The 23,140-nt window shown below is 46.9% G+C and overlaps 1 protein-coding gene across 4 annotated transcripts in view; it reads left to right on the top strand.

The window, feature by feature from the left end:
• Positions 1-21,086, top strand: part of LOC119456514 (UBX domain-containing protein 4-like) — a 45,982-nt gene extending 24,896 nt beyond the window's left edge. For 2 of the 4 annotated variants that reach the window (XM_049669924.1, XM_049669925.1), the window contains exons 9-13: positions 12,292-12,394; positions 13,025-13,162; positions 15,486-15,700; positions 17,611-18,021; positions 18,058-21,086. In XM_049669924.1, coding sequence (XP_049525881.1) covers positions 12,292-12,394; positions 13,025-13,162; positions 15,486-15,700; positions 17,611-17,761 — 607 coding nt within the window. In that variant the 3' untranslated portion in view covers positions 17,762-18,021; positions 18,058-21,086. Of the gene's footprint in view, positions 1-12,291; positions 12,395-13,024; positions 13,163-15,485; positions 15,701-17,610 lie in introns of all 4 variants that reach the window. The other 2 variants (XM_049669926.1, XM_049669927.1) reach the window with 2 other exon arrangements.
• Positions 21,087-23,140: the final 2,054 nt, after the last annotated feature.

Genomic DNA, 23,140 nt, shown 5'->3' with positions numbered 1-23,140 from the left:
GCATACACAAGGATTCTCTTGATACAGCATTCATAATCTACTATGATGAACTGGTTAATTACAGTACACAGGTATTTTTACGACCTGCAAACATTACCATGTGGTAGAAATGGTCGACGTGTAAGGCAGCTCTAAGATGCTTCTGTACAGTTCATTAACAGTTAGGAAAAGGCTCTGTGTCTTAAAATGCTGGAAGAGTTGTTTTAATACACTCGAACCTTGTTATAACAAAGTTGAACGGGGAGCCGAAAATGCTTAGTTATATCAGTTTGTTATATTCATTATTGCCATTTACTGCTATACAGTGCAGTCCACTTATAACGATATCAAGAACAAAGGAAAATCCAATCGCTATAACCGATCGTCGCTACATCTGGACTGCAGTTAAAAAAAAAAAAAAACTGTCGAATATATTTTTATAGTCCCGAAATCAAATGAAATCAAATTTACCACTTGCGATAAAAAATCAACGTTGTAGCAAGTAGGCTGTAAAAAATAAAACGTTTTATACCTCTAAATAGCATTTCAATCGTTAGGCGTGCTGAAATAGTCAGAAATCAGCACTTGCTTTCAAGTTTCAGGTTCACAACCGCGGTGTGCATCGCGTCCAGCTGCTGCGCGAACACTGGTAGCTTTAATTTAGCGTGCATGAAATCAATGAGTGACTGGATGGAGCGACTCGATTGACGACATTGGGCACTTTGGTTGAACATTGGGGTCAGTGTCAAAGACGGGCCATCGTCAATCTCGTCGTCACTGCTGCTGCTGTCGTCACACAATTCCCCGTCCGGGATCTCTTTGCAGAAAGAGGCAGCACTATCTGCACTCAGAAACTCCTCCATCAAAGCACCACCTGTTTCATCGTCAGTAGCGACGTGCTCCCAGAATTCGGAAATGTCAGCGGCTTCCACCGTGCCTGCACCACTGTGAACCAGTTCACGGTGATTCACGAGAAGTTCAGAAATTCTGCAGCTCGGTTTCTGCGATGCAGGCACAGCGCGACACTCGAAAAGAATGCCAAGGTGCAGGCGTTATGTCCAACTCATTGCATTTGCATGGAGTGCGTAAGTTAGACAGGTCCTGAACTGCAGGTATGATCGGCTTCTGGGACGTAAATACACGCCACACTTGCGTAGACACAGCAGATGTGTGTAAGCGGGGTTCTAACGGCGCTCGTGCCCGTGTGCTGCGTCGTCTGCTGCGCTGCTGCTTCGCACCAGTACGCCTGAACCAAGGCGGCACTGACAGTGGAGTGGTTGCAGCAAAATCATGAACCAGCCCTGCACCTTTTGAAACGAACAGCAAGGTTCAGCGGGCACCATTGCTCCACCTCCAAAACGAATGGCAGGGTGCAGCACCTTGTGAACTGGTTCAGGCGGTGCAGGCGAATTGAACGTACCTATAGAGGGGACAGCATTTCTGCTGGTGCAGCGCAAGCGGTATAGCGTGACTGGCGACACGCGACGCTCGCCCGCGTGCCGATAACGTCGCCCGTCGAAATGCTGTCCCCTCTTCGACGGAGCATGTGTGTCTTTAGAGCATGTGCAGAACGATCCCCAACCCGCGTGCCGCTTTGAACGGCTGTCTGCGACCGTCGGCGAAGCGGCGTGGGCACCTTTTTTCTTTGCGCATTGCAGTGGGGTCGGCGCAGTTGATGTGAAAGCGAATGGAGCTAGAGCCAGCTCGTTGTCGGGCACGTCAGAGGGCGTTGGCTGCGTCCGATTATGTTGGCTGTGCCGGTTGTCCGACTATAGACATTGTTCTCGCCAACGTGACGTAGCATGATCGCGCGCGCTCGTGCTACGTCGGATTTATACGTGTCTTAACCGTGCAATTTTTTCTCTGACTTTCATTAGTTCGAATTTTGTAGAATTCGGATTTTCCTTGCATCCCCACGGAATTCGAATTAACGGGCTTTTACGGTAATTTTCTGCTGGTGCAGGTATCCGACCTTTAGAAAGGAGAAGCTCGTTTTCCACACACTGCAGAGCCATTTCTGCATTTTCGTTGTCCTTGGCACGAAAGAAGCTGCACAGCGCATCTAGTCCGGCGAGGGCTCCGACGAAAGTAGCTGGCAGACGCACGCAATCGTCCTCGTCGTGATTTTCGGGCGAATGTGCTTCGTCGCCTTTTATCTCATCCACAATCTCTGCCACACTTTGTGGCTCACACGTCGGGATATTGTCGCCTACAGCAACGAAATCGTCAAACATGCCTTCGGCACCAGTGCAGCGGAACTCCACTTCTATTTCATCTTTAAGCGTGTCGTCCATAATGCGTGGCTGCACTTCTACTATGTTGCACTGAAAAGTGCACTTTTAAACCCATTATGACCCATGATAAAACTGCTGCTGAGATTTTAATGAAAGTTTGAAAACAATGAAAGAATAACGCAAAGATCAGATCTTCAAAAAATCGAGAAATATTTATTGGTTATCAATTACAATGGTGTTCTACATCTAGTACATTGGGCGCATGGGGTATCAATGGCCAAGGTACTTGCAATTGCGCTCCTTCCTCCTTTTAATGAAAATTTTTTAAGCTTCTTTTTCGAGGCACAAAGTGGCCATGCCCTTCTTGCATCTCCATGATGCCCGGGCTTGACAAAATCAGCATCGCAGCTGCTTTCCGATTTCTTTTTGGGGTAGTGACTGTAACCATCCGCCTAGAGCGTCCAAACACATACTGTGGGCATTTTTTAGTGACTTCTTCGTTGGCTGCACATGTTCATCATCTTATCGGCTTCGTCGTCTTCATCGCTTGTGGTGTCACAATACAGTGACACCCAGTAAGCACGGCAACGGCAACGCCGACAGCATGAGTACGGCTAAGGTGTCCTCACTAATGCTATTGAAATCAAGCCATTTTGGAAGAATATTGTTGCAGGATTTGCTAACCTACACTAACCACAGGGCACCGTTCATGGTGAAAGCATCAGTGTTCTTGTCGTCGTCTTCCTGCTCATCCATATCTTCAGCTGGTTCCAGTGGCACAATCATAAATCAATGCCCTCTTTTATGTTTTCTGCACTCTCACGTGCATCCATAGCATCGCATAAACGACAAAACGACTTCCTTCCGAAGGAGAACTATGTATTCATGGTGGAACACAACTGTGAAAAAAAGGCACTGATTTGTAGCTGCTAGCGCCCAGTGTACTATATCAAGTAGACCAAACTTTCAATGCGCATTCCCTTCTTCGGAATAAAGCCGCAGATTCAACAATTTGTTTCTAACATGCTCAACATGTGTATTAAAGATCATAAAAAGCACAACGCAAATATAGTTAAACCTGGATATAACGTCCCGAAAAACTTCGTTATAAAGAGGATTTCGTTATATGCAGGTCCGGCACGAAAATTCGAAAAAGAAATGCTTACCGTATTTACTCGATTCTAACGTGCCTTCGATTGCAACGCGCACCCGTTTTCCGTTTTCGTCGAAGCACTCATCCTTGGAATGTCACACCAGTTACTGGATGCATGGATGCATGTCGTTTCGCACAAGCGAGAGGCATCGGAAACGAAGAGTGAGCATCACGATGGCGTCGTATAGTGAGTGAGTGAGTGAGTGAAATAACTTTATTGAGGTCCAGAGAAGACGCAGGGGACACCCCACGCCACCCGGCTAGTCCCACGTAGGGACCGGCAAGGTGCTTGGGGCGCCACATGGGAAATGACCGCCATGGGTGCGGCCCAGACACCACTTGTTTTCCGTGCTCACGTTGGTTTCGACGGGAATTCAGTGCGCAGGCTCCTTTCCCAAAAGTATCACCCCTGAAGGAAGCCGAACGCCAGGCCGGGGTACGCTTGTACCCTTTTGAACCAGTGGGTGCCCGGCGGCGGTGGGAATCGAACCCACAGTAGAACCCCTCTGTTACGTTCCCGGGTGCTGCGTTTTCCCGGCTGTTACGTCATTTTCGGCCGGTCCCGGCACAGCTCCCATAGAACCCAATGCATTGGCAACCCCGCTGTTGCGTCGCAACTGTGGGACCGTTACCACATCATACGTTGCGAACTGCCACCCCGCACCGGCCCAAGCGGCCATTTTGACTTTGCATGTCGATTGGCTTGACGATGGCATTGGCCGCCCAAAGTGCCGGGGGCGACAACTATGACGTATTTTGGGCTTCCGCCAGCAAAAGTATCACCCTTGATATCCGTATTTGCTATCTAAAGATGGCGTCTATGACGCGTTGTGGCCTTAAAATTGGTTTTGGCTCATAGATGTTCCGTATAAAGTCCAAGGGCGATAACGCAGTCGCCGCGCACCGTATGCTGTATGTGCGAGTGAAAATGGTGAAAACGTCCGAGGGGAGCTGACGACGGCGTCTAAATCTCACGCGCGCAAGAAAAGCAGGAAGCGCGCCTTCTTCCGTTGCGCTCGAGGCACTGGCGAGGAAGCGAGGGGGGAGGGATAGCGGGCGGCATTGTACTGTACTCTGGCATCAACTGCGTAGTGCGCAGCGGCACGCGGGCCGTATCTTGAAAGCGATCTGTGTTGGGGCAGAGTCTAGGCAGTGTAGGTGCGTCGGCGGCTCGTAGCTTTGTGCGTGCTGTGCATGGACAAAGCTTCCTTCCTTCCTTCCTCCATGGTGCTGTGTGTTCTCGGAGCTCAGTTTGCGTTGAAGCGATAAACTAGAGCACGAAGGTCACTTCGCTCGCTTCTGCAGCGGCGCTTCCACACACGTGTCAGCGCGTGTCCGCGCTCATCAAGTGTGATGTGTCACAGCGTCTGCCAGCACGTAGGCAACATCAACTGGAAAAGGAGAGTGCCGGCTTGGCGGGCTAGGCCAGCTGCAGCAAGCGGCAGGATCAGGTTTGAATGAAGGGAGGGGGAAAGGTCATGCCCGCGGCGGCAAGATCGCCGGGTCGAGGGATGCAGGCCCACCTCGCACACGCTCGCACACACGCACACGTGCGCTTGCTTCGCATTCCTTTGTGGCGGAGAAGGTGCTTCCGGTTGCTGCTCGCGCGAAAATGACAAAATTTGGGGCAAAATCTCTAGGTTGTCGGCGGGGAAAATTCATTATTTTGAGGGGGTCTCCCGCTGCCACTTCGTTACGTAGAGGTCTCGAATATATGTGCTTCTATGGAGTAACGGTGGGGAATAGAAAAACTTTGTTATATTCAGGAATTCATTATATAGAGGTTCGTTATAAGCAGGTTTAACTGTATATAAAGCACACGATCAGAAATAAGTTAAAAGCGCGTACTCATCCAAATTTGTCCCGAGTCGGGATTTTGCTGGAATTCGTGAGAAATCTTTAGATTTGGATCAAGCAGTAGATTCTACCCTGTGTTAGAGTGTACAGTAAAACCTCGATAATTCGAACTCGGTTAATTCAAAATTTCGGTTAATTCGAAGAATTTGAGCGGTCCCGTCATTCTCAATGCAAATTCAACCGGATAATTTGAATGGCCCGCGTGGCTCTATTCGGATAATTCGAAGTTTCCGGCTGGTAGCAATGTGCGGCGGTTAGGTTAGGGCACTCCGTACAGTCGCCAACTGATTTTCCGAGCTCGTGGGGACTGAAAAATAGTCCGAAAAACTCGTTAGGCAAAGAAAATTATTAGTGCGGCTCTAATGTATTAGTGCTCTAATAATTCCCTGCCTCATACTACGCTTGGAGGGGATCGACTTCCTTGCGCGGCAGTGACGTTGTCTCCGTGTACAGTCGACACGAACGTCACCGCGTTGGCGATCTCCGCCAACGGAGTTCACCATGGAGATCCAAGAAACAAGCTTCGCACCGCTTAGCTCTAATGAAGGCACAGGAGGTAGCGCCGATCACTGAGACATGGGTCTCCGAGACACCTGCTCAATGTACACTCCGCGTTCAAAATAGTAACCGAAACTTTAGAGATAAAAAAAAAAAAAAAAAAGCTCGCCGAGTTAACAAGCGTGGAGTCAGCGCGCCGCAGCAGCGAGCAAAGGTTCGTGCGGTCTATCGCTTCTGCGGCGAAAGCACAGCGCATAGGTCAGGGCCGTCTGGAGATCGCTTTCAAGATACGGTGCGCGCGAGAACCCGCTCCGGCGCTAAGTACGCAGTTGTTAGAAGAGTAGAAGTCGCCCCCCCCCCCCCCCCCAACGGCCTCGTCGTGTTTACGCTCCGCCGTGCGTTCGCTCTCCATGAAAGCGCGCGTCCCCCGCGCGCTGTCACTCGCACATATGGCGGGCGCGCGGCAATAAAAAAACATCCTACAATAAATGGTGAAAAGGATAGTGCAGAGCGCATATACTAGAAAGGAAAAAGACTAGTGCAGTACTCTGGAGCGTTTTATCAGCCAAGGAAGAGCGGCCATGGCCTCCGAGACAGGAGGATGGCGCGAGCTCTCTATTGATAGCGTGCGCCTTCCAATCTTGGAGGCTATACAGCGAGCCACTGGAATCCAAGCCAGTGCAAAATCCAACATGGCGGCCTCCAAGATTGGGTAGTGTGGCTCGGAAAGAGTGATTTTTAGTCCGGGAAATCGACCTTTGGGGTCTCAATTCGTCCGAAAAATTGGGTGCGAAAATGCATGAACTCAATGGGAACCCTGACGGTGCATTTTTGAAGTCCGGTATATCCATCAAGTCCAAATTTTTGATGTCAAACACCCCCACGCCCGCTTTCGCGGCAGTTATCGATTCCGTGAACATCGTTCGCAACTTTGTTGAGTGCAGTGCGGCTGATATTTGTATGCTACGTGCTGTGAGCCAGCTGGAGAGCATGGCACTAGGGGCGGCGAACTACCGCGCCAAGTAATCCCGCATCAGTGATTACTTCCGAATAATCTTTCTCGGACATGGAAAATAAAGCTGGTTTCTTTTTTGCGGCAAGTTCTTGCTTGTTTTCTTTTTTTTTTATGCATTTCGGTTAATTCGAAAATCCGCTTAATTCGAAGAATTTTCGTGGTCCGGCGACCTTCGAATTATCGAGGTTTTACTGTACGTGCATGTCCTCTGGGTACAAGAAACGCAATTAGCCTAACGGAAATATCCTGCCGTTCAAGAGGTAAGGATGCGAAACCATGTGTACTAGTTCTAGTACAGTGGGCACTAATGGGTTAAAGCAGTTTTTGACCATTTAACAGTTTACGCTCTCCCATGACTGGTTCAAATAATGCACTGCATCCAACAGTGATAGCTTCCCAGGATCCTCAGCCCTGGACATGCGAGCAAGGAAGTGACGCATGATGCACTTCTTATAGATGTCTCACATTTTTTATAACACCCGCATCCTGCGGTTGCAACTAGCTCATCGTGTTTGCTGGGAGAAAAACAACGCGCAGATTACGCAGGAATGATGTGTCTTTAAGATGAGCTGCACAATTGTCCACAAACAACACACCTTCATGGCCTTTGCATCCCAGTCATCCATCGAGATATCGAAGGAGCTGTTCGAAGATCCAAGCCTTCCTGTTATTATTGTAAATGCAAGGGAGGCGGGCGATGTTACGCAAGCACGTAGAGTTCGTTGTCCTTCCGATCACCCATGGCTTCATCACGGTGCTGCCATCTTCGTTACAGCAAAGGAGCACCATAACACGATCTTTGCTGATCTTACCACTGTGACAGGACTCTCCCTTCATGCTTAGGGGCTTGCTGGGCTGAACCCTGAAGAACAGGCCAAGCTCATCCGCATTGTACACATCACGCGGGGCATAAGCATTGATAATACTCGGGAGCAGTGCGATCCAGTTCTCAACATCAAGCAGGTTCACGCTCACTGCTTCTCTATTCATCTGTCGATAGGCAATGCCTTGTCTTGTATGAAAACAACTGATCCAGCCATTTGACGCGGTAAAATCATCTATTCCCAAACATCTGCAATTTCCAAAGCTTTTTCCCAAAGAATGCTGCCATCAAAGTTCATGCCGGTAGCCCTCGCCTGCTTGAACCACTAGAGCAGTGCTTCTTCAAGTTTCCCATGCCTTGCTACACGGGCTTACTTTCTGCAGGTGCTGAACACTAAGGCATTCAATTTGATTTCCTTACGCTGCGACACAATCGCGTTAACGGTTGAGGCCAGCAAGCCAAGCTCACTGGCTACGTCAATCTGCTTTTTCTTCGGGTTCTGGTCAACGACTGCAAGTATATTAAGCTTTTTCTTGAAGGTCAAAGGGTTGCGCTTCCTCAGTGCCATTACTGTAGCTCTTCAACACACAAACGCAAGCAGAGCAACTGCAATGAATCCGACGTGCGACGTCCCGCAAGATTCGTCAATTCCGAAACAATGCCGAGAGCCCAAAAATGTGCCGGTGGTCCCGTGTGACACGGGCAGTTGAGTACTGCAGCGAAGCTACTGCTGCGGGCAAATGCCTCAAGCAGTGAAGTCGCGTGGCGTGAGCCTTTTCTTATTTATGAGAGATCTGGTGGCCAAAAAACGTAGCATAGGATCACAGTTAGGCAATCTAGGGAACGTTAGCACCGAAAAAGCGTGCTTTCCTGGAACATAGTACTATGTGGTAAGAAAGCAGCATAACTGTATTGCGTCACTTTTAGTGCCCTGGATAGCCAACATTGGTGCTGGGATAACAAGCGAAACGGGAACATGTCAACGAGGTTCTACTGTACTGGGCGTGCAATGTTCGGGTAATTTATTCTTTCACAGAAGAATCTTGTTTGTTACAGTAAAACCTTGTTAATTGAAAGGCCTCGGGACCGAGAGAAATATCCCAATCAAGCGGAATTCCTAATTATCGGAAACGATGCGAAAGCTAAGAAATCGGCCAGAAAACGTTATACATGGTTGGCACACCTTTCTTTACTGTCGTATGTCCACCTACTTGGAAAAGAATTCCTCGATGCGAGAGTGACGCTTTCGGTATTTTGCTGCACTAAAAGTCATGTTTTCAAGCCGGTCAACCAGGCGCAACATCTCAGCTTCACCGCCATTGTATTCAACGAAGCTGCGCACAACACACAGTGCATCGATCACTTCCGCCAAAGGGGGGTGCTCGGGGCGGGCTCGTCATCGCTGTCTTCAATGTTGGTAGCCGAGTCGGTTGTTCTTGCAGCGATCTCGCTGTCGAGGTCAGTGTAGCATGTAGGAACTGTGCTCTCGATATTCGAGTAATCGGAGAAACCGATTGGACTGCACTTTCCATCCTTTGTGTGTAAGGCCACATATCAAGTGCAAAGAGTCTCGCCTTTCTCATCAAACGGGCAGGTGACAACATAGTCAGTGGAGGTGGTGGTGGAGACTTCCTTTACAAATACGGCATGCTCAAAACACCGTCGAATAACCGCCACCTCCACTTGCCTCCATGCATGAACAATGAGGCATATTGCACCGAGGAGGTCAATGGCATACTGCTTACCGTTATCGTATCAAAGGAGCATTCGGTTCAACAAATTGTAGCGATATATCTTCCTCGTGTGAAGTATAACATTTTGATCCATCGGCTGCGATAGTGACATTGTGTTAGCAAGCAGAAATACCAGCTTAATCGCCTGCAGGTTCTGAATGTCGCCGTGCATTGGGCAATTATCAATGACAAACAGAACATTATGCCCCGTGGCAGCAAACTTGTGGTCAAGGTGCCGCACGTATTCTTCAAGAATTGCCGCTGTCATCCACGCTTTCTTATTGTTCTTGTAAATTAGGTCCTCCTTGGGTGGCAGTCGTGCATTTTTAAAACAACAAGGCTTCTCTGTCTTGCCAACAACAAGCAGCTGCAGTTTGTGCTCACCGCACATGTTAGCATCGAACAAAACAGTGATTCTGGCTTTGTTCTGTTTCTGCCCCTTAATATCTGCTTCTTTCACAGCGAACGTCTTTATAGGCAGCATTTTGTAGAATAGAGCAGCCTCATCAAGATTGTACACATCTGCTGCGTCGCACTTGGCAAGTAGTGGAGTCAAGGTGTGCTGCTTCCAGCCGTCAACAACACTATGGTCCGCGCTGCCGCTCTCACCACAAACACTAACGAACATTAAAGTTTTGCGCTCCTTGGAGTGACAGAACCACCCATTGCTGCATTTAAACTCTGTATGGCCGAGTTGCAGTGCCAGCTGGTTAGCTTTCTCCCGCAAAATGGTCCCATTGACGGGAAGGTGGGCTGCGTTCGCTTTCTGCAGCCAAGCAATCATGGCAGCTTCGACGTCAGCGTATGTAGGAGTGTGTATTTGTGTACGCTTTGTCGAGTGTGTCTTGCTGTACGCGTGGAGTATTTTCTGCTTGTTCTTGACGATGTTACACAGCGTTGACAAGGGCACGGGGTGCTTTTCGGCGAGAGCAGTTTTTGATGCCGTTGAGTTGCTGGCCTCTTCAGTCAAACAAACCTGGGAGGACTGGGTGACTTCATTGCGCACCACGGACCCGGCAAGGCAGAAGATCGCCGCCAGCCACGCTGCCAGTCATGGACATGTTAAACATGAACGTTTGAGTGCGGTGGGGTCGTGCGGAGACCCAGGGGGCCTGGGAGGTCCCAAATGCCCTGTCAGAATAAAGTTTTTTCCTCCTCCTCCTCCTTTTCTTGCAGCGACAAACTCTTGTAGTTCTGCATCTTCTGAGCACACCACAGTTAAACAATTCACAAAGAAAAATGCGCAGGCGCAGACAAACGCAGCAGTTGCACAATGTTTGCCAACCCAGATCCAACTGACAAGGCCAACAAGTCCGAGATCTGTTCCTAGAAAAGTGCGTAGATTCCAATTTAGTTGTGGCCTCCGAAAGTAGCAACTCCTATTGCATAGCTCGGAAGCTGCGGCCAAGTATGCAAATTAACCGGGAAGCGGCAGACTGGCCACACCAATTGTCCGGTTAAATATACATGTAAAAATTTGGGACTGCACATATAATACAAATGATCCGGGATTCCCAATTAACGAAGTACGAATTACCAAGGTACTACTGTATGCCCATTGGCAGGACAATTTCACTTCATTAAAATGAGGTTTTAAATACATGAATCTCTATGGCAAATTCAACGAGAATTTCATTTACTTCATTATATTCATTATTTTGTTATATCCCATTTTGTTATAACTACATTCGAGTGTAGTAGTCATTTCATTGCAACGTCTGCATTTTGAAATGCAGGCATTGCTAATTACTGCTGCCATTGACTTCTTGTGGGAGATTCCTCTAAAACAAGACTCAAACTCGAATACAATCAGCCAAATCTTCATAATTCTGCTAAAAATGAGCTAAGAATTGTTTTATGCGAAATTTGTTGAAGTGTCTACGCTCCACTGAGGGCGCATTTCTGCCATAAATTAGCCAAAAGTTTGCTAAAATATCAACAGATGGTGATGTAGCTTGCACATTCGCTTCTCCTCATAGAATCTGTAGCAGCCAGGTGACCCATACAAAGTGAATATTTCACAGACTGCTGAACAGTGTTGAACAATGCTGAATAACAAAAAAAAAATTCAAAGTGAAGGTGGGTCTATGCATCTCGCATCCTGTACAGCAACACTCTCAAAGGGATTTAAAAAATTGAACACTACTGACTGGCTGACTTAGTGACCGTGAGGAAGTGACAAGGCGACAGCATAGCTGCTGGCCTATGTGCAAGCAGCCGTGTCACGCTGTTTGCTAGAGCATCGCGCCCCATCTTAGGGTGTGTATTTAGGTATGACTGAACAGAAGCAAAAAGAAGAAAAAAGAAAAATCTAGCAAGCCACAACTGCTTGCTAGTAGCAGCAGCCAACAGCTACACCGTCATAGCTTTTGTAGCGGGCCCACCTTCACTTTGCATTCTTTTTTGCATTTTAAACCACTACTTTGAGACTAGGAAAAAAAAAACTGGGAATAATGTAGCAAGTTGGAAGAATGCAATGCACAATTTGACATACAAGCTTTCACAATTATGCAAGTAATTATAAAGTTAGGCAAATTATTTTGACTAATAAGTTATCCAGTGATAACAGAAAAATTCAACAGTGTGCATAAGGTGACTGCTAACAAAACACCATTGGTTCCATCGTTGCATCTTGTAGCCCTTTGTTTAAAACAGCTTGGCCCACGATAGATGGGACACATGGTATTTCAACTGCAGTGCTAAGTGCAAGGTGGTAATGGGATGTCTTTATTTTTATATGAAGGATTTGCCACAAGGCACCCTTCTCTATGCAAACCTTTTTTTATAACCCTTTCTATATGCAATTCAAAAATTTCTTTACTGAAAACTTCGTAGAAGTCCTGTAGTATCAGCCACGGTGGCACGTAATATCTTATAAAATGTGCAGAAAAAAAACAACAGTATAATCAGCCCACAATATCGTCGCAAGAGCACAACCAAGCACTGCCATCTTGGTCTTGTAACTATCACAATTCCAATTTTGTTTTCTTCTCTTGCAGCCAAGTAGCAAGGATACAGTTTCGTCTGCCAGATGGATCATCTGCTACACACACCTTCGATGCTAATGCCACACTTCAGGATCTGCACAACTATGTTGTCGAGGTATGAGAGTCGGCACACTTTGTATATTTACACAAATAATGCACTGAACGAAGTAAAGTAGTTGAGAGAGTAATCAGGCATTTCATCTAAAGAACCCTGTAGCTCACATGTGAATGGCAAAGTTATTGCAAGCGGAGAGCTCTCAATAATTTTGTGCAGCCTTACTCGGCTGCAAAAAGCTTTACTGTTGCTAAGAAGGGACAGTGCTTGGGGCTGCATTACAGCTTATTCACACCACATGCTTAAGAGGGGTCACGCAGCTGACCACGACTAGCGACCAAGGAGCAACTCAAGGCGACCAATGTTCACACCAGCAAGTGGGACCCGCCCATCGCCATACTGAAATTCCTCGCGATTGATGCAGTTCATGTCTGCTCGCACTGCCATCGCCAACATAAAATAAGCAAACATCCTGCTCCTAGATTTTTCATTGGTTCAATAGGTTTGTGTCTGCAGTGATTCAACTGAAACGGAGCAGTGAGCGACTGACCCAAAACAGTCACTCTTAACGAAAGAGATCATTTGCGACCAACATTGTCTCGTGACCTTTGTAAGTCATCGGTGTGAATGAGCCCTAAGAGTAAGCAGACGGTGTGGTTTCTGTGCTAAATTCTGCTGTTCACCACACAGACGGTGCAGCCGAGCTTTTCAAACTTCACCCTGTCAACGACATTCCCACGTCGAGAGTTCACCCAGGAGCAGTACCAGAGCAACCTGCGTGAGCTGGAGCTGGCCCCATCGGCTGTCATCCTTGTTGTACCTGTTAGCGTGAGTTCCTCACCCATCTATCCACACAGGGTTCCGTGCAGGATCTGCTAGAGTGTACATTAGCTGTGCTGGACGAGCAGCAAGCATGGAAATGAGCAGTGCTCTCAATAATAACATGCAGGGACACAGAAAGTCTATTTTGTCTTACAGTAGCCGACGGATTTTTGGGACTCCAAAAAATCGGACTTTAGATATTCCAGATTTCATAAATGCACTGTCAGGGTTCCCATAGAGCTAATGCATTTTTGCGACCGATTTTTCAGATGAATTTGGTACTAGCTTCATGCATGGGCATCCACACTGAAGAAGTTTACCATCCACCACGATTGCTCATACCTGTGCCCTTTTAATGCTGGGCTCGATTTACAACAGTGATGACTGTATTTTAGTTCAGGGAAAACTGAGGTTTTCGGGCTCACAAAGGAAGGTGTGGGACTGAGCTAGTTGGCAATCCATGACGATGTGCAGTGCTTGTCTCTGTCATATTTACCCGTCCTCTGTGCATTGTCACGCTGTATACGCAAAGGGACCGCGGGTCGTTAAATTATCTTGGAAGTTCCTTGCTGTGGCATCTTTCATAGTTACAGGACACAAGAGAAACAATAACTCAATTTGGACTGATAAAGTATTCTTTCACACCTCTGTTTTAGTTCATTTTACAGTAATAGGTTGATTAGTAGAAGAGGTCACAGTTTCATTTGTTGAATTTCTCTAGTGCCAATACGTCAATGTAACATAACAGATTGCAAAGGATTTTTTCATTTTGGGCTGTTGTGGCTCAGTAAATATCTTTGAAGCTTCAGTCTTTGGCTGTTTTAGAACACAGTGTAATCTATCTGCAGCAATAAAAAAAAAGGTAACTGAGCCCAAGTACAGTCGACGTCTGATTTCCCGGACCCTCAAGGGACCGCGAAAACGTCCGGAAAATCGGGCAGTCCGGAAAAACGAATGCACGTGAAAACGCACCTTTTTGGTAGGTATTTTTCGCTGACGGAGAGGGTCACGGCCGGATTACAAGATTCTCATTGCTATTCAGCCAATGCATCGTTTAGGTGGCTCTGAAAAGAGCCGTTAAAAAAAAAAAAATACGACGTGGCCGGCGCTACCTCATAGGTCAGCACTTGGGCGCAAAGAAGTCGCTTATTTTCTTTTGCACGGTCCGCTTGCCCGCGATCATGTCTGCCTCAATTTCAGTCAACGTCATGTTGCCGCTGTACACCGATGACAGTGTCATCAGTGCTCGCGTCAACTCCGAGCTCGTTGGCTGTGTAGGAGCTGGCTCTTCGTTCTCGGTGTCGGAGTCGTCGGAATCCTCCGTAACTTGACGAATGATTTCGTCATCGGTCAACTCCACACATAGCTCGAGGTCTTTGTCAGCGTCGGCGAAGCCCTCAAAGGTTATCCCGGCTGGAATCGACACGCCGGCAGCGCGCAGATCGTCGAAGGCAACGTCCGCGGATGGCAGTTCGTCAGTTCGTCCACGGAGGGCAGTTCGCGGATGGCAGTTCGTTCGAAGGCGCGGACGAAGACGAAGGAGCAGTCGGTGCCATCGCTGTAAACGGCGAATCCGCTCGACGAAAAGCGCAGCACGAAACAGCTAGGAACTCGGTGGATGCTGAAGGTCGGGAAACGTGATCACTGAAGATAGCTCGCAGCAGCAAACGATCAACCGCAGACACGACCGCAGAGCTGACAAAACAACACGCGAACGAACACAGTGAGGTTTGGCTTGGCTAAGCTACGGCTGACAACGGATTGACACGTGCGGTTTCGAGGTTACGGCAGCCGCGGCGCGGTGCGGCGGTGCTGCTGGCCACACCTGTGATGCGAGTATGGTGGGTTCGAGGATATGAAAACAGCCAAAATGGCGGCGTCGGTGGTGACTTTCGGTCGGCGGTTAACAGTAAAAAGTCCGGGAAATCGGATGGCGAAGGCTATAAGCGTCCGGAATTTCGGACTTTTTAATACATTGACTCTATGGGGAACTTGACGGTGCCACAGATGAGTCCGGGAAATCAGGCATGTCCGGAATTTCGGGCGTCCGGGAAATCGGACGTCGACTGTAGATGTTATTAAATTGGCACAGTAAAATTGGACATGACAGAAGAAAGTTGCAGATGTGCTCACTCCTCGCAGTGTTGTTTTTGTGTTGCACTGTTGTATAGGATGCAGTAGTGCTTGCATGTTGAAGGCAACAACTCCTCCATGCAACAGCGGCGTGTCGCAACCCACCTTGTTGCAAATTGACCTTTCAAAAGGAACAAACTGACATGTTGCCATGAGTGGTGTTGCTGTATGTGACTTCTGGTCTCTGTCTGCACAGATGCCCAGCGTGGTGGTCCCAGCAGCAGTGAGCAAATCGGGAGCATCACTCATGAACCTCCTGTGGTCTCTGCTGACACCATTTGGCGTGATCTGGAGTCTCTTCGTAGGCCTCATCTTTGGATCGCCCGACCCCCCAGTTTCGGCTCCAGCTTCTGACATCAGTACTGGTGCCACTGCTCAGCACACTGATGCTTCGCAAGAGCAAGCACAGGGGTAAGTGTGTCCATCCTTGGGAGCGTTTTATCATGGGCACATAAATGTGACATGTGAGCGCTTGTTTTGTGAAGTTTTAAAGATGATACATTACTACCATCTACAGTCAAGCCCTGAAATGATCCCATATAGTCATTTTCCCTTGGTTTGGGCACTGTCAACGACTAGTTGATAGACTAAGGTTTGCTACTTTCAGTTTTGAGGAAGCGTCAGCGACATATAAAAAAAGTTACACCAGTGCTCATCTCACGATGACTGTCGACGGTAATGATGATGATGGAACGACTGCAACAGCATCACAACGACGCTATGACAACGAATGCATGACAATGACTGTATGGTGGTGACACAATGACAACAATAGCATGACGACGACATAAGGACAATAGGATGACGACGACTGTATCAAGTAGCCTGTATGACAATCGTGACATGACGACAACGGCAGGACAAGGGTCCGATTACAAATTTGGAGTAATGATGATGGAATGACCACGATGGCATCACAATGGCGTTGTGACAATGAATGCATGACGAATGTGTTGACGATCCTGTGATGACAACGGCATGAGGACAATCGGATGAGAAAGGTGGCGTGACGACGGTGCAGCAACCACGACGACATCATGACCACCAGCCCATACCTTGTGGCTCAAGCTGTTAGACTACTTTGGCCTGTGGGTCGGCTTATAAGGCATGACGATGGCATGCTCATCTCACGATGACTGTCGACGGTAATGATGATGATGGAACGACTGCAACAGCATCACAACGACGCTATGACAACGAATGCATGACAATGACTGTATGGTGGTGACACAATGACAACAATAGCATGACGACGACATAAGGACAATAGGATGACGACGACTGCAGCAAGTAGCCTGTATGACAATCGTGACGTGACGACAACGGCAGGACAAGGGTCCGATGACAAATTTGGAGTAATGATGATGGAATGACCACGATGGCATCACAATGGCGTTGTGACAATGAATGCATGACGAATGTGTTGACGATCGTGTGATGACAACGGCATGAGGACAATCGGATGACAAAGGTGGCGTGATGCAGCAACCACGACGACATCATGACCACCAGCCCATACCTTGTGGCTCAAGCTGTTAGACTACTTTGGCCTGTGGGTCGGCTTACAAGGCATGACGATGATGGCATGAAGAGAGTTGGATCACGATGCTGGAATGACCACAAGCACATACCTAGCTGCCCAAGCTGGTCGACAACTTTGGCCACTGTGCCAGCGTAAGAGGCTAGCTAGCCTCTTATGATGATGTAAGGGTAATTGAGAAGTACCGTGACCAACATGCGTGTGAAATTTGTGCAGCGCATATCATTCATAAGAAGGGAGCAGCTTGCATTAGCGTACCATCAGTCGCTCTGTTTGACAAAGAGATTAGGTATTTCTACTCCCAGTTGTGATTGATGCACCTTGCTGGCACGTTTTGCTTTTTGGTCCTTTCCCTGATTTTGTGGACTCCAGCATCGGTGACACGTGTTTACGAATCTTTTTTGCTGAGTCTCATTTTAGTCTTTTACCAATCCTTCTTGTTTGATTTTTGTTGCAATCATTTACTTTTAGTTAGTGCTGTTCTCTGAGTTTTACACCTGTTAAGTCTTGTTTAGCATCAAGTATGACTTGTTCACTTTCTGTCGTCTGCCTTACATTACTGTGTTGCTTCGTATAAAGAAGCTGTTGATTCTCAGCTTGTTGTCCTGCCCATTTTTCATATGTCCCATCATCTGCACTGTTTCTGCATGATGATAGAATGTCTGCCAGATTTTAAGGAGGGTTTGTCATAAGCCAAAAGTGACAATCACTCATGACCACCTGAGGTCATCAAGATGACATGTGTCTTATTGGAGTTCCTTGCATGTTTTGTTGCCTACAGGGGGGCACGACGGCGACGCACGCCACAGCAGCCACAAGGCGAGGGCATGTACCAACGTGAAGGAAACGTGTACCGCTTCTCCAACCAGCGCTTCAGTGATGAGGACGATGACACCAACACCTGGAATGGGAACTCCACGCAGCAGATGTAGCCTTGCCATAACTGCGTACACATGGGATGGTCAGGAGCAGTACAAAAAGGATAAAATATATATATGTGGACAGGGAGTGGGCTCAGATGCGGCAGCAACCTGTTAAGTTGAAGAGGAATTAGATGCAAAGGCACAGGTGGTACTGCTGCAATATTTCAATGTGAACTTTTTCGATGGTGGTACAAACTGCAAATCACACTCTAGTACATCTGTGCCTTTGTGCAGTAATAACCAATATCGAGCTCGCAGTGATGCGAGAGGTAATAACCAATATCGAGCTCGCAGTGATGCGAGAGAGTATGGGAAAACAAGCTCAAATTAAGCCAGGAAAATGGCAGGTGATTGCCTAAACCGAACGATGTTTTTAAGAACAATTTTGTGGTAACTAGGGGCGTGATCTTGTACGCGTTCCAAAATGGAACGGAGGGGTTCCATTCCATCGAGCCGCACACGATTGGTCAATTTCAACCGTGACGTTCAAATTGACCAATCGTGTGCGGCTCGATGGAACGGAACGCCTCCGTTCCATTTTGGAACGCGTACAAGATCGCGCCCTAGATTACTAAAATGTCCAGGAATGCACAAACAAAATGCTAGAAAAACCATTGTAGACAACCTCGTGTGGCTCCTAAAACCTTTCTTAGCTTTTATGTATAGAATTCCCAAGGAAACAAATGCGTCAAGCTCCTGCCTATATTGTTCCATGCCCTGGTTCGCTTTAGTTTGTTTTCTTTTTTTCTTTTATACATGGGTGCACCAACTTGTCAAAATGTGCGCACTTAGCTGCAAAGTTGAAAGACCATGCGAGCACATGCCAAACTGCATATCCACAACTTCTACTGGCGCACTGGCTGCTGTCGAAAGCAGCACTCGAATGAAGCTGAGGTACATTAGCACAAGCTCTTGGGCCAGTTGGTGCATGCTGAACTTCAAAAAAGGGAGTTACCAGCGAATACACAAGGACACGTACACAAGGAAAAGGCATTAGCCACAGGCGGACGCTGACAGAAAGTCCAGCGTTCCTCCGTGTCTAACGCCTTTTCCTTGTTTACACGTCCTTGTGCATTTGCTGGTACTTCCCTTTTTCAAGTTCAGATGAAACTACATCACTTTACACCCACACGCTTGTTGATTCTCTTCCACTGCCTGACAGTTTTTATTGCCGTCACTGTGTGGATACTTCAGTGGCTGGCACAACTTATTTCTGGCTCAGTAGCAATGTAATAGAAGCAGGCACACATCTTTGTGTCACCTGCCAGAGAGTTGATATTGCTTTGCGGGATGAACAGTTCCTTTTCGAAAATGGCACTGTCACCCCAAAAGCACTTTCTGTCTACCACTGAAATGGAATTTGCTCTGTGATGACCATGCAAAGCTGTCAGATAGTATGAAAAAATTTACACTCTTGTGAGCAAACAGTGACACACTTATGCCCTAGCTAGGCTCTCAATAGCAGCTGTCACACTGGAGGTGCAGTCATGGATGCACTCACATGGTCCACAAACGTATGCTGTCAACTGTGCATCAAAAAATGGGCTCCTAGTAAGCCATTTAACTTGATGGCAAGCTCTTCTTACAGGTATAAAGCAGTAATTTCCCAGCTTGCTTTGACTTATTTATCGGCTGCAGGAACAGTGCAGTGACAAGTTTGGCTTTCTCAAGATAGCGATCAGTTGTCCACACCAAAAGCAGTGTATCTGATGATGAGAGAGAACCATTTTATTTTGCCCTATACAGGTTCATGGTACCTGTCTTGCATGAAGTTTGATGAGAGGCACAGCATATTGGGCATTAATTAATTTGTTGATTTGCTGAATTCATTTTGTAAAGAGGGCATAACAAAGAAAAGTTTCAACTTGGTGCTAAGAGACCCAGCCCAACCACTAACAAATAAACGAGGTCCTTTATTAGTGCTATTTGATGACCAGGAACATTTTACTTGATCAGATCAACCAACATTAATTGTCCTTCACCCTGATTCAGCAGATGACTTGAGCATGCTTTAGCTAAGTTCAGTTATTGTAGCTGGAGCTGCATTTTCTTAATAGTCATGATGAAGCCTAATTTGTTATTGTAATATGGAGGCCTAATTTGTTAGACGTGCCAGCCACGAGGTACTGTGGCCAGTCGTGCAGGCCGCAGCACTTTTGTTTTCTTAGCTAGGATGTTCGACAAATGCAACTTGTGAATGGCCATCAGAAAACATGCTGCAAAGAAGCTGTCATGCTTTGGGCAATGATGGAAATTCAGCTTTCATGCTACAAGCTTTGTTTCTACCTGTAGTTAGGACTGGGCCATATTGGAATGCCAGTTGTTAGATGCGTATGTAGCCATTTTAAGTAGTTTAACCTGAAGTAATGTTTCTTGAAGGGTTGAGGAGTTGTGTAGTATTCTGATTTGCATTTTAGGTAACCAAGTGGGCGTGTTCAAATGAACCTAAATATACACAGTGCCATTATTTCTATGGACATTAAGAACAACTGCAAATTTCTTTGACAGATGAAGATGGCTTGCGTAAGCTTTTTCTTTAATGGGGTTTTTTTAAGGCTGGGCAGTCACCTTCATGCTCAGAAATTTGTGGTACCTTTTTTTTGTGTGTTAATGTCTTCAGTTGACCAGCATGCCAGGCTACTTGCGGTTTTGTGAAGGCAGCGTGGCTCAAAGATAGCCCGGTGCCTTGCACAACAAGCGAACATTGGGCAAGGAATGTAAGCCAGGCTCACATAAGAAGTAAGCTGCGATTAGTACAATGGGCATGGCTCCTTCCCACCTTGTAAGTAATGTTTCTTGAAACACTCTCTGAAATGTGCTTATCAAGAGAGAACTTTAAAAAAATCAAATTACTGTAATGTTTATGGTGTCCCTGAAAAAGCTAAGTTGTTTCACAATATTGGTTATCCTGGTGCACCCACTGTATCTGGAACACTGCAGGGAAGCTGAAATAAATGTTTGCTATAGGCTGTATGTGAATGGATTGTTAGGTTTTCTTTGCAGTTGGCCTTGAGCTTCGCAGAAGACATTTCTGTGTCACATTTTTTATGCCACACATTCTTTTGTGTTCATAGCATCATCTCTTAGATTGAGATTGTGTACTGGAAAAGTCTTCTCTTGCATGCTATTTCCTAGAACATTGGCCATAGTTTGCTGGGTTGACTACTTTGTTGTGGCAATTCAATGTCCAACGTGAAGTAGAAACATTCCTATGCATTACATTGTTAATTTCTGCCTTGTACTGAAAGTGTCACCTAGCAAATCAGACTGCTGTTTCCAGCCTGTCACAGCCTGTGCCCTGTGGAAATGGATAAAATAAATGCCATTGAAAAGCGTGTGTGAAAACTCCTTTGCGGAATTTGCCAGGAATTTGTTCAGCATAAAACCGAAAGAAAGAAGCAGTGTCAGTTTGAACTGCAATTCATTTTGAATAATCTACATTCCAAGTAGCAGCAGTTTTTGTAGGTGTATGAGCAATCTAGGGCATTCAGTAATATGCAGAATAAGCATGAAAGAACAGTTGCTGGTATGTGTAGCACAAAATGTTGCGTGACCACAAGAGGACCTCGCAAGTCATAAATCATTTTGAACCGTAATACAAGTGTTTCAGTGCCCAATATTTCTAGGACACTTCATCCATGCAAGAGGCGATAACAAAAAATAGAAGAGATGAACTGGAATATGTTCCAGGGCCGAGATTGCCCAAGCATCTCGCTTTCCAACCGTTCGCTTGCGCCCTCGTGATTGGCCGCTGCCATGCTTTCATCAGCGGTCGTCAGCATGGCAAGGCAGGAGTGCAGATGGCACACAACCTACTCAGTGACATATGAGGCAAAGCGAATGTTCGGAAAGCGAGATGTTTGTGTGAGCTTGCCCCAGGTGAGCCATTTACATGGCAGTGGCCTAGCCATGCCTCTATTTCATTGAAGACAGGTAATCTTGATTGAAACATACATTGAAGCTTTCATTGAAGGCAGGTATCCACTATAAAGTGGATACTTTGCAGCTTTAGGAAGGAAACCACTTCAAGGACATGTTCCTGCCAAGTACAGATGGCACAAGTAGAAGAAATGCAAAAGGCCTACGTTCACGCATTACATGGTATACTCGTCTGATGATGTCAGGAATACAAGAGGGAGGTGATACTTATCCATTTAAGCCTTCATTGCAGCCGACGCCAAGTACAAGTGTCGGTTCTGATAAATTGGCTGCGAAAACCTATCTAATGTCCACGTGCCTAAAGAAAAAATGAAATGGTTGCCTACTGCTATTAATTTGTACACTAGTAGGGCAAATAATTCTCAATTTCTTTCTCTGCTAACTGCAGCTTGATAATAAAATAACAGCACATAAAACGAAATATGTCGCCTAAAAGAAGCGTGCACAGCGCTTCTATGTTACAAACGTCATTTTGCTTGTTATTAGATGAATAACCAACTAGCCATGAATGTCCGCTGTAATGCAGCATGGTACTTGCAATGTACCACTGGAGTTTCTTGTGGCCATTCTTGTACACCATGCTAAATGATAATTCAAGAGACCATAAAGTCCGGAATTAAGTCTGGAGAAATTGATAGTGTTCTGAAACAACAAATGCACGATTATTGCCAAAAAACTTCACCGACAATTATGCTACTCCCTAATGCGAAATTTGAGAGTAGCTCTATACGTGTTTTAATTTCACGATATATTGACTGGCACGGACACTATCTCATGCGACACGTTGCAAACACCGCGAAGTGTGGCACGACTGCCTCGCTAATCGGGAGATCGTGAGAGGAAGCGCGTTGGTGATGCGTGGGCACGATTCACAGCAGCCACCGCCGACAGACCTCTGCTCACGCAGCGCTTTGTTCCGATATATGGTATCATTGGATGCGCTCGCCGCATGCCATCGGTGAACAGACGACGGCGCGCTACTGCGGTGCCATCTCGTAGCGGTCGTCGCCCGCCTTGCGTGGCACTACGCTTCTCACGCTTTCGCCATACCCTCGCGCTCCCTTCTCTTCGCTATTGCCGTCTTCCATCCGGAGTCCCCCACTACGGCGTGCCCCATAATCAGAACTGGTTTTGGCACGAAAAACCCTATAATTTAATTTTTTTTCCGTCTTTCATCGCCCGCTGTGCTCCGCGTTCGCTCTTTGATTCTAAGCTGCGCTCGTTCGCTCGGTTACGCCGAGGGACGACGCTTAACGCAGGAACGGGTGCCTTAGAGCTGCGCTCTAAAATTACGGTAATGTTCTCGAAGAACAGCGTGGCACTTTCTCCACTTGGAACGTTTGAGACTAGTTCCCGCAGAATAATCCTGGCAATATTTTAAGAGTATTAGTCAACAATAATGTAAGTTACAGGGCATTTAAAGTATAATAAAGAAAATGCCGTTTGGCT

The sequence above is a fragment of the Dermacentor silvarum genome, chromosome 6 (genome assembly GCF_013339745.2).
Source record: "Dermacentor silvarum isolate Dsil-2018 chromosome 6, BIME_Dsil_1.4, whole genome shotgun sequence".
NCBI lineage: Eukaryota > Metazoa > Arthropoda > Arachnida > Ixodida > Ixodidae > Dermacentor > Dermacentor silvarum.
The sequence above is the reverse complement of the archived record's forward strand: the minus strand, read 5'-3'. Positions and strand labels throughout refer to the sequence as shown.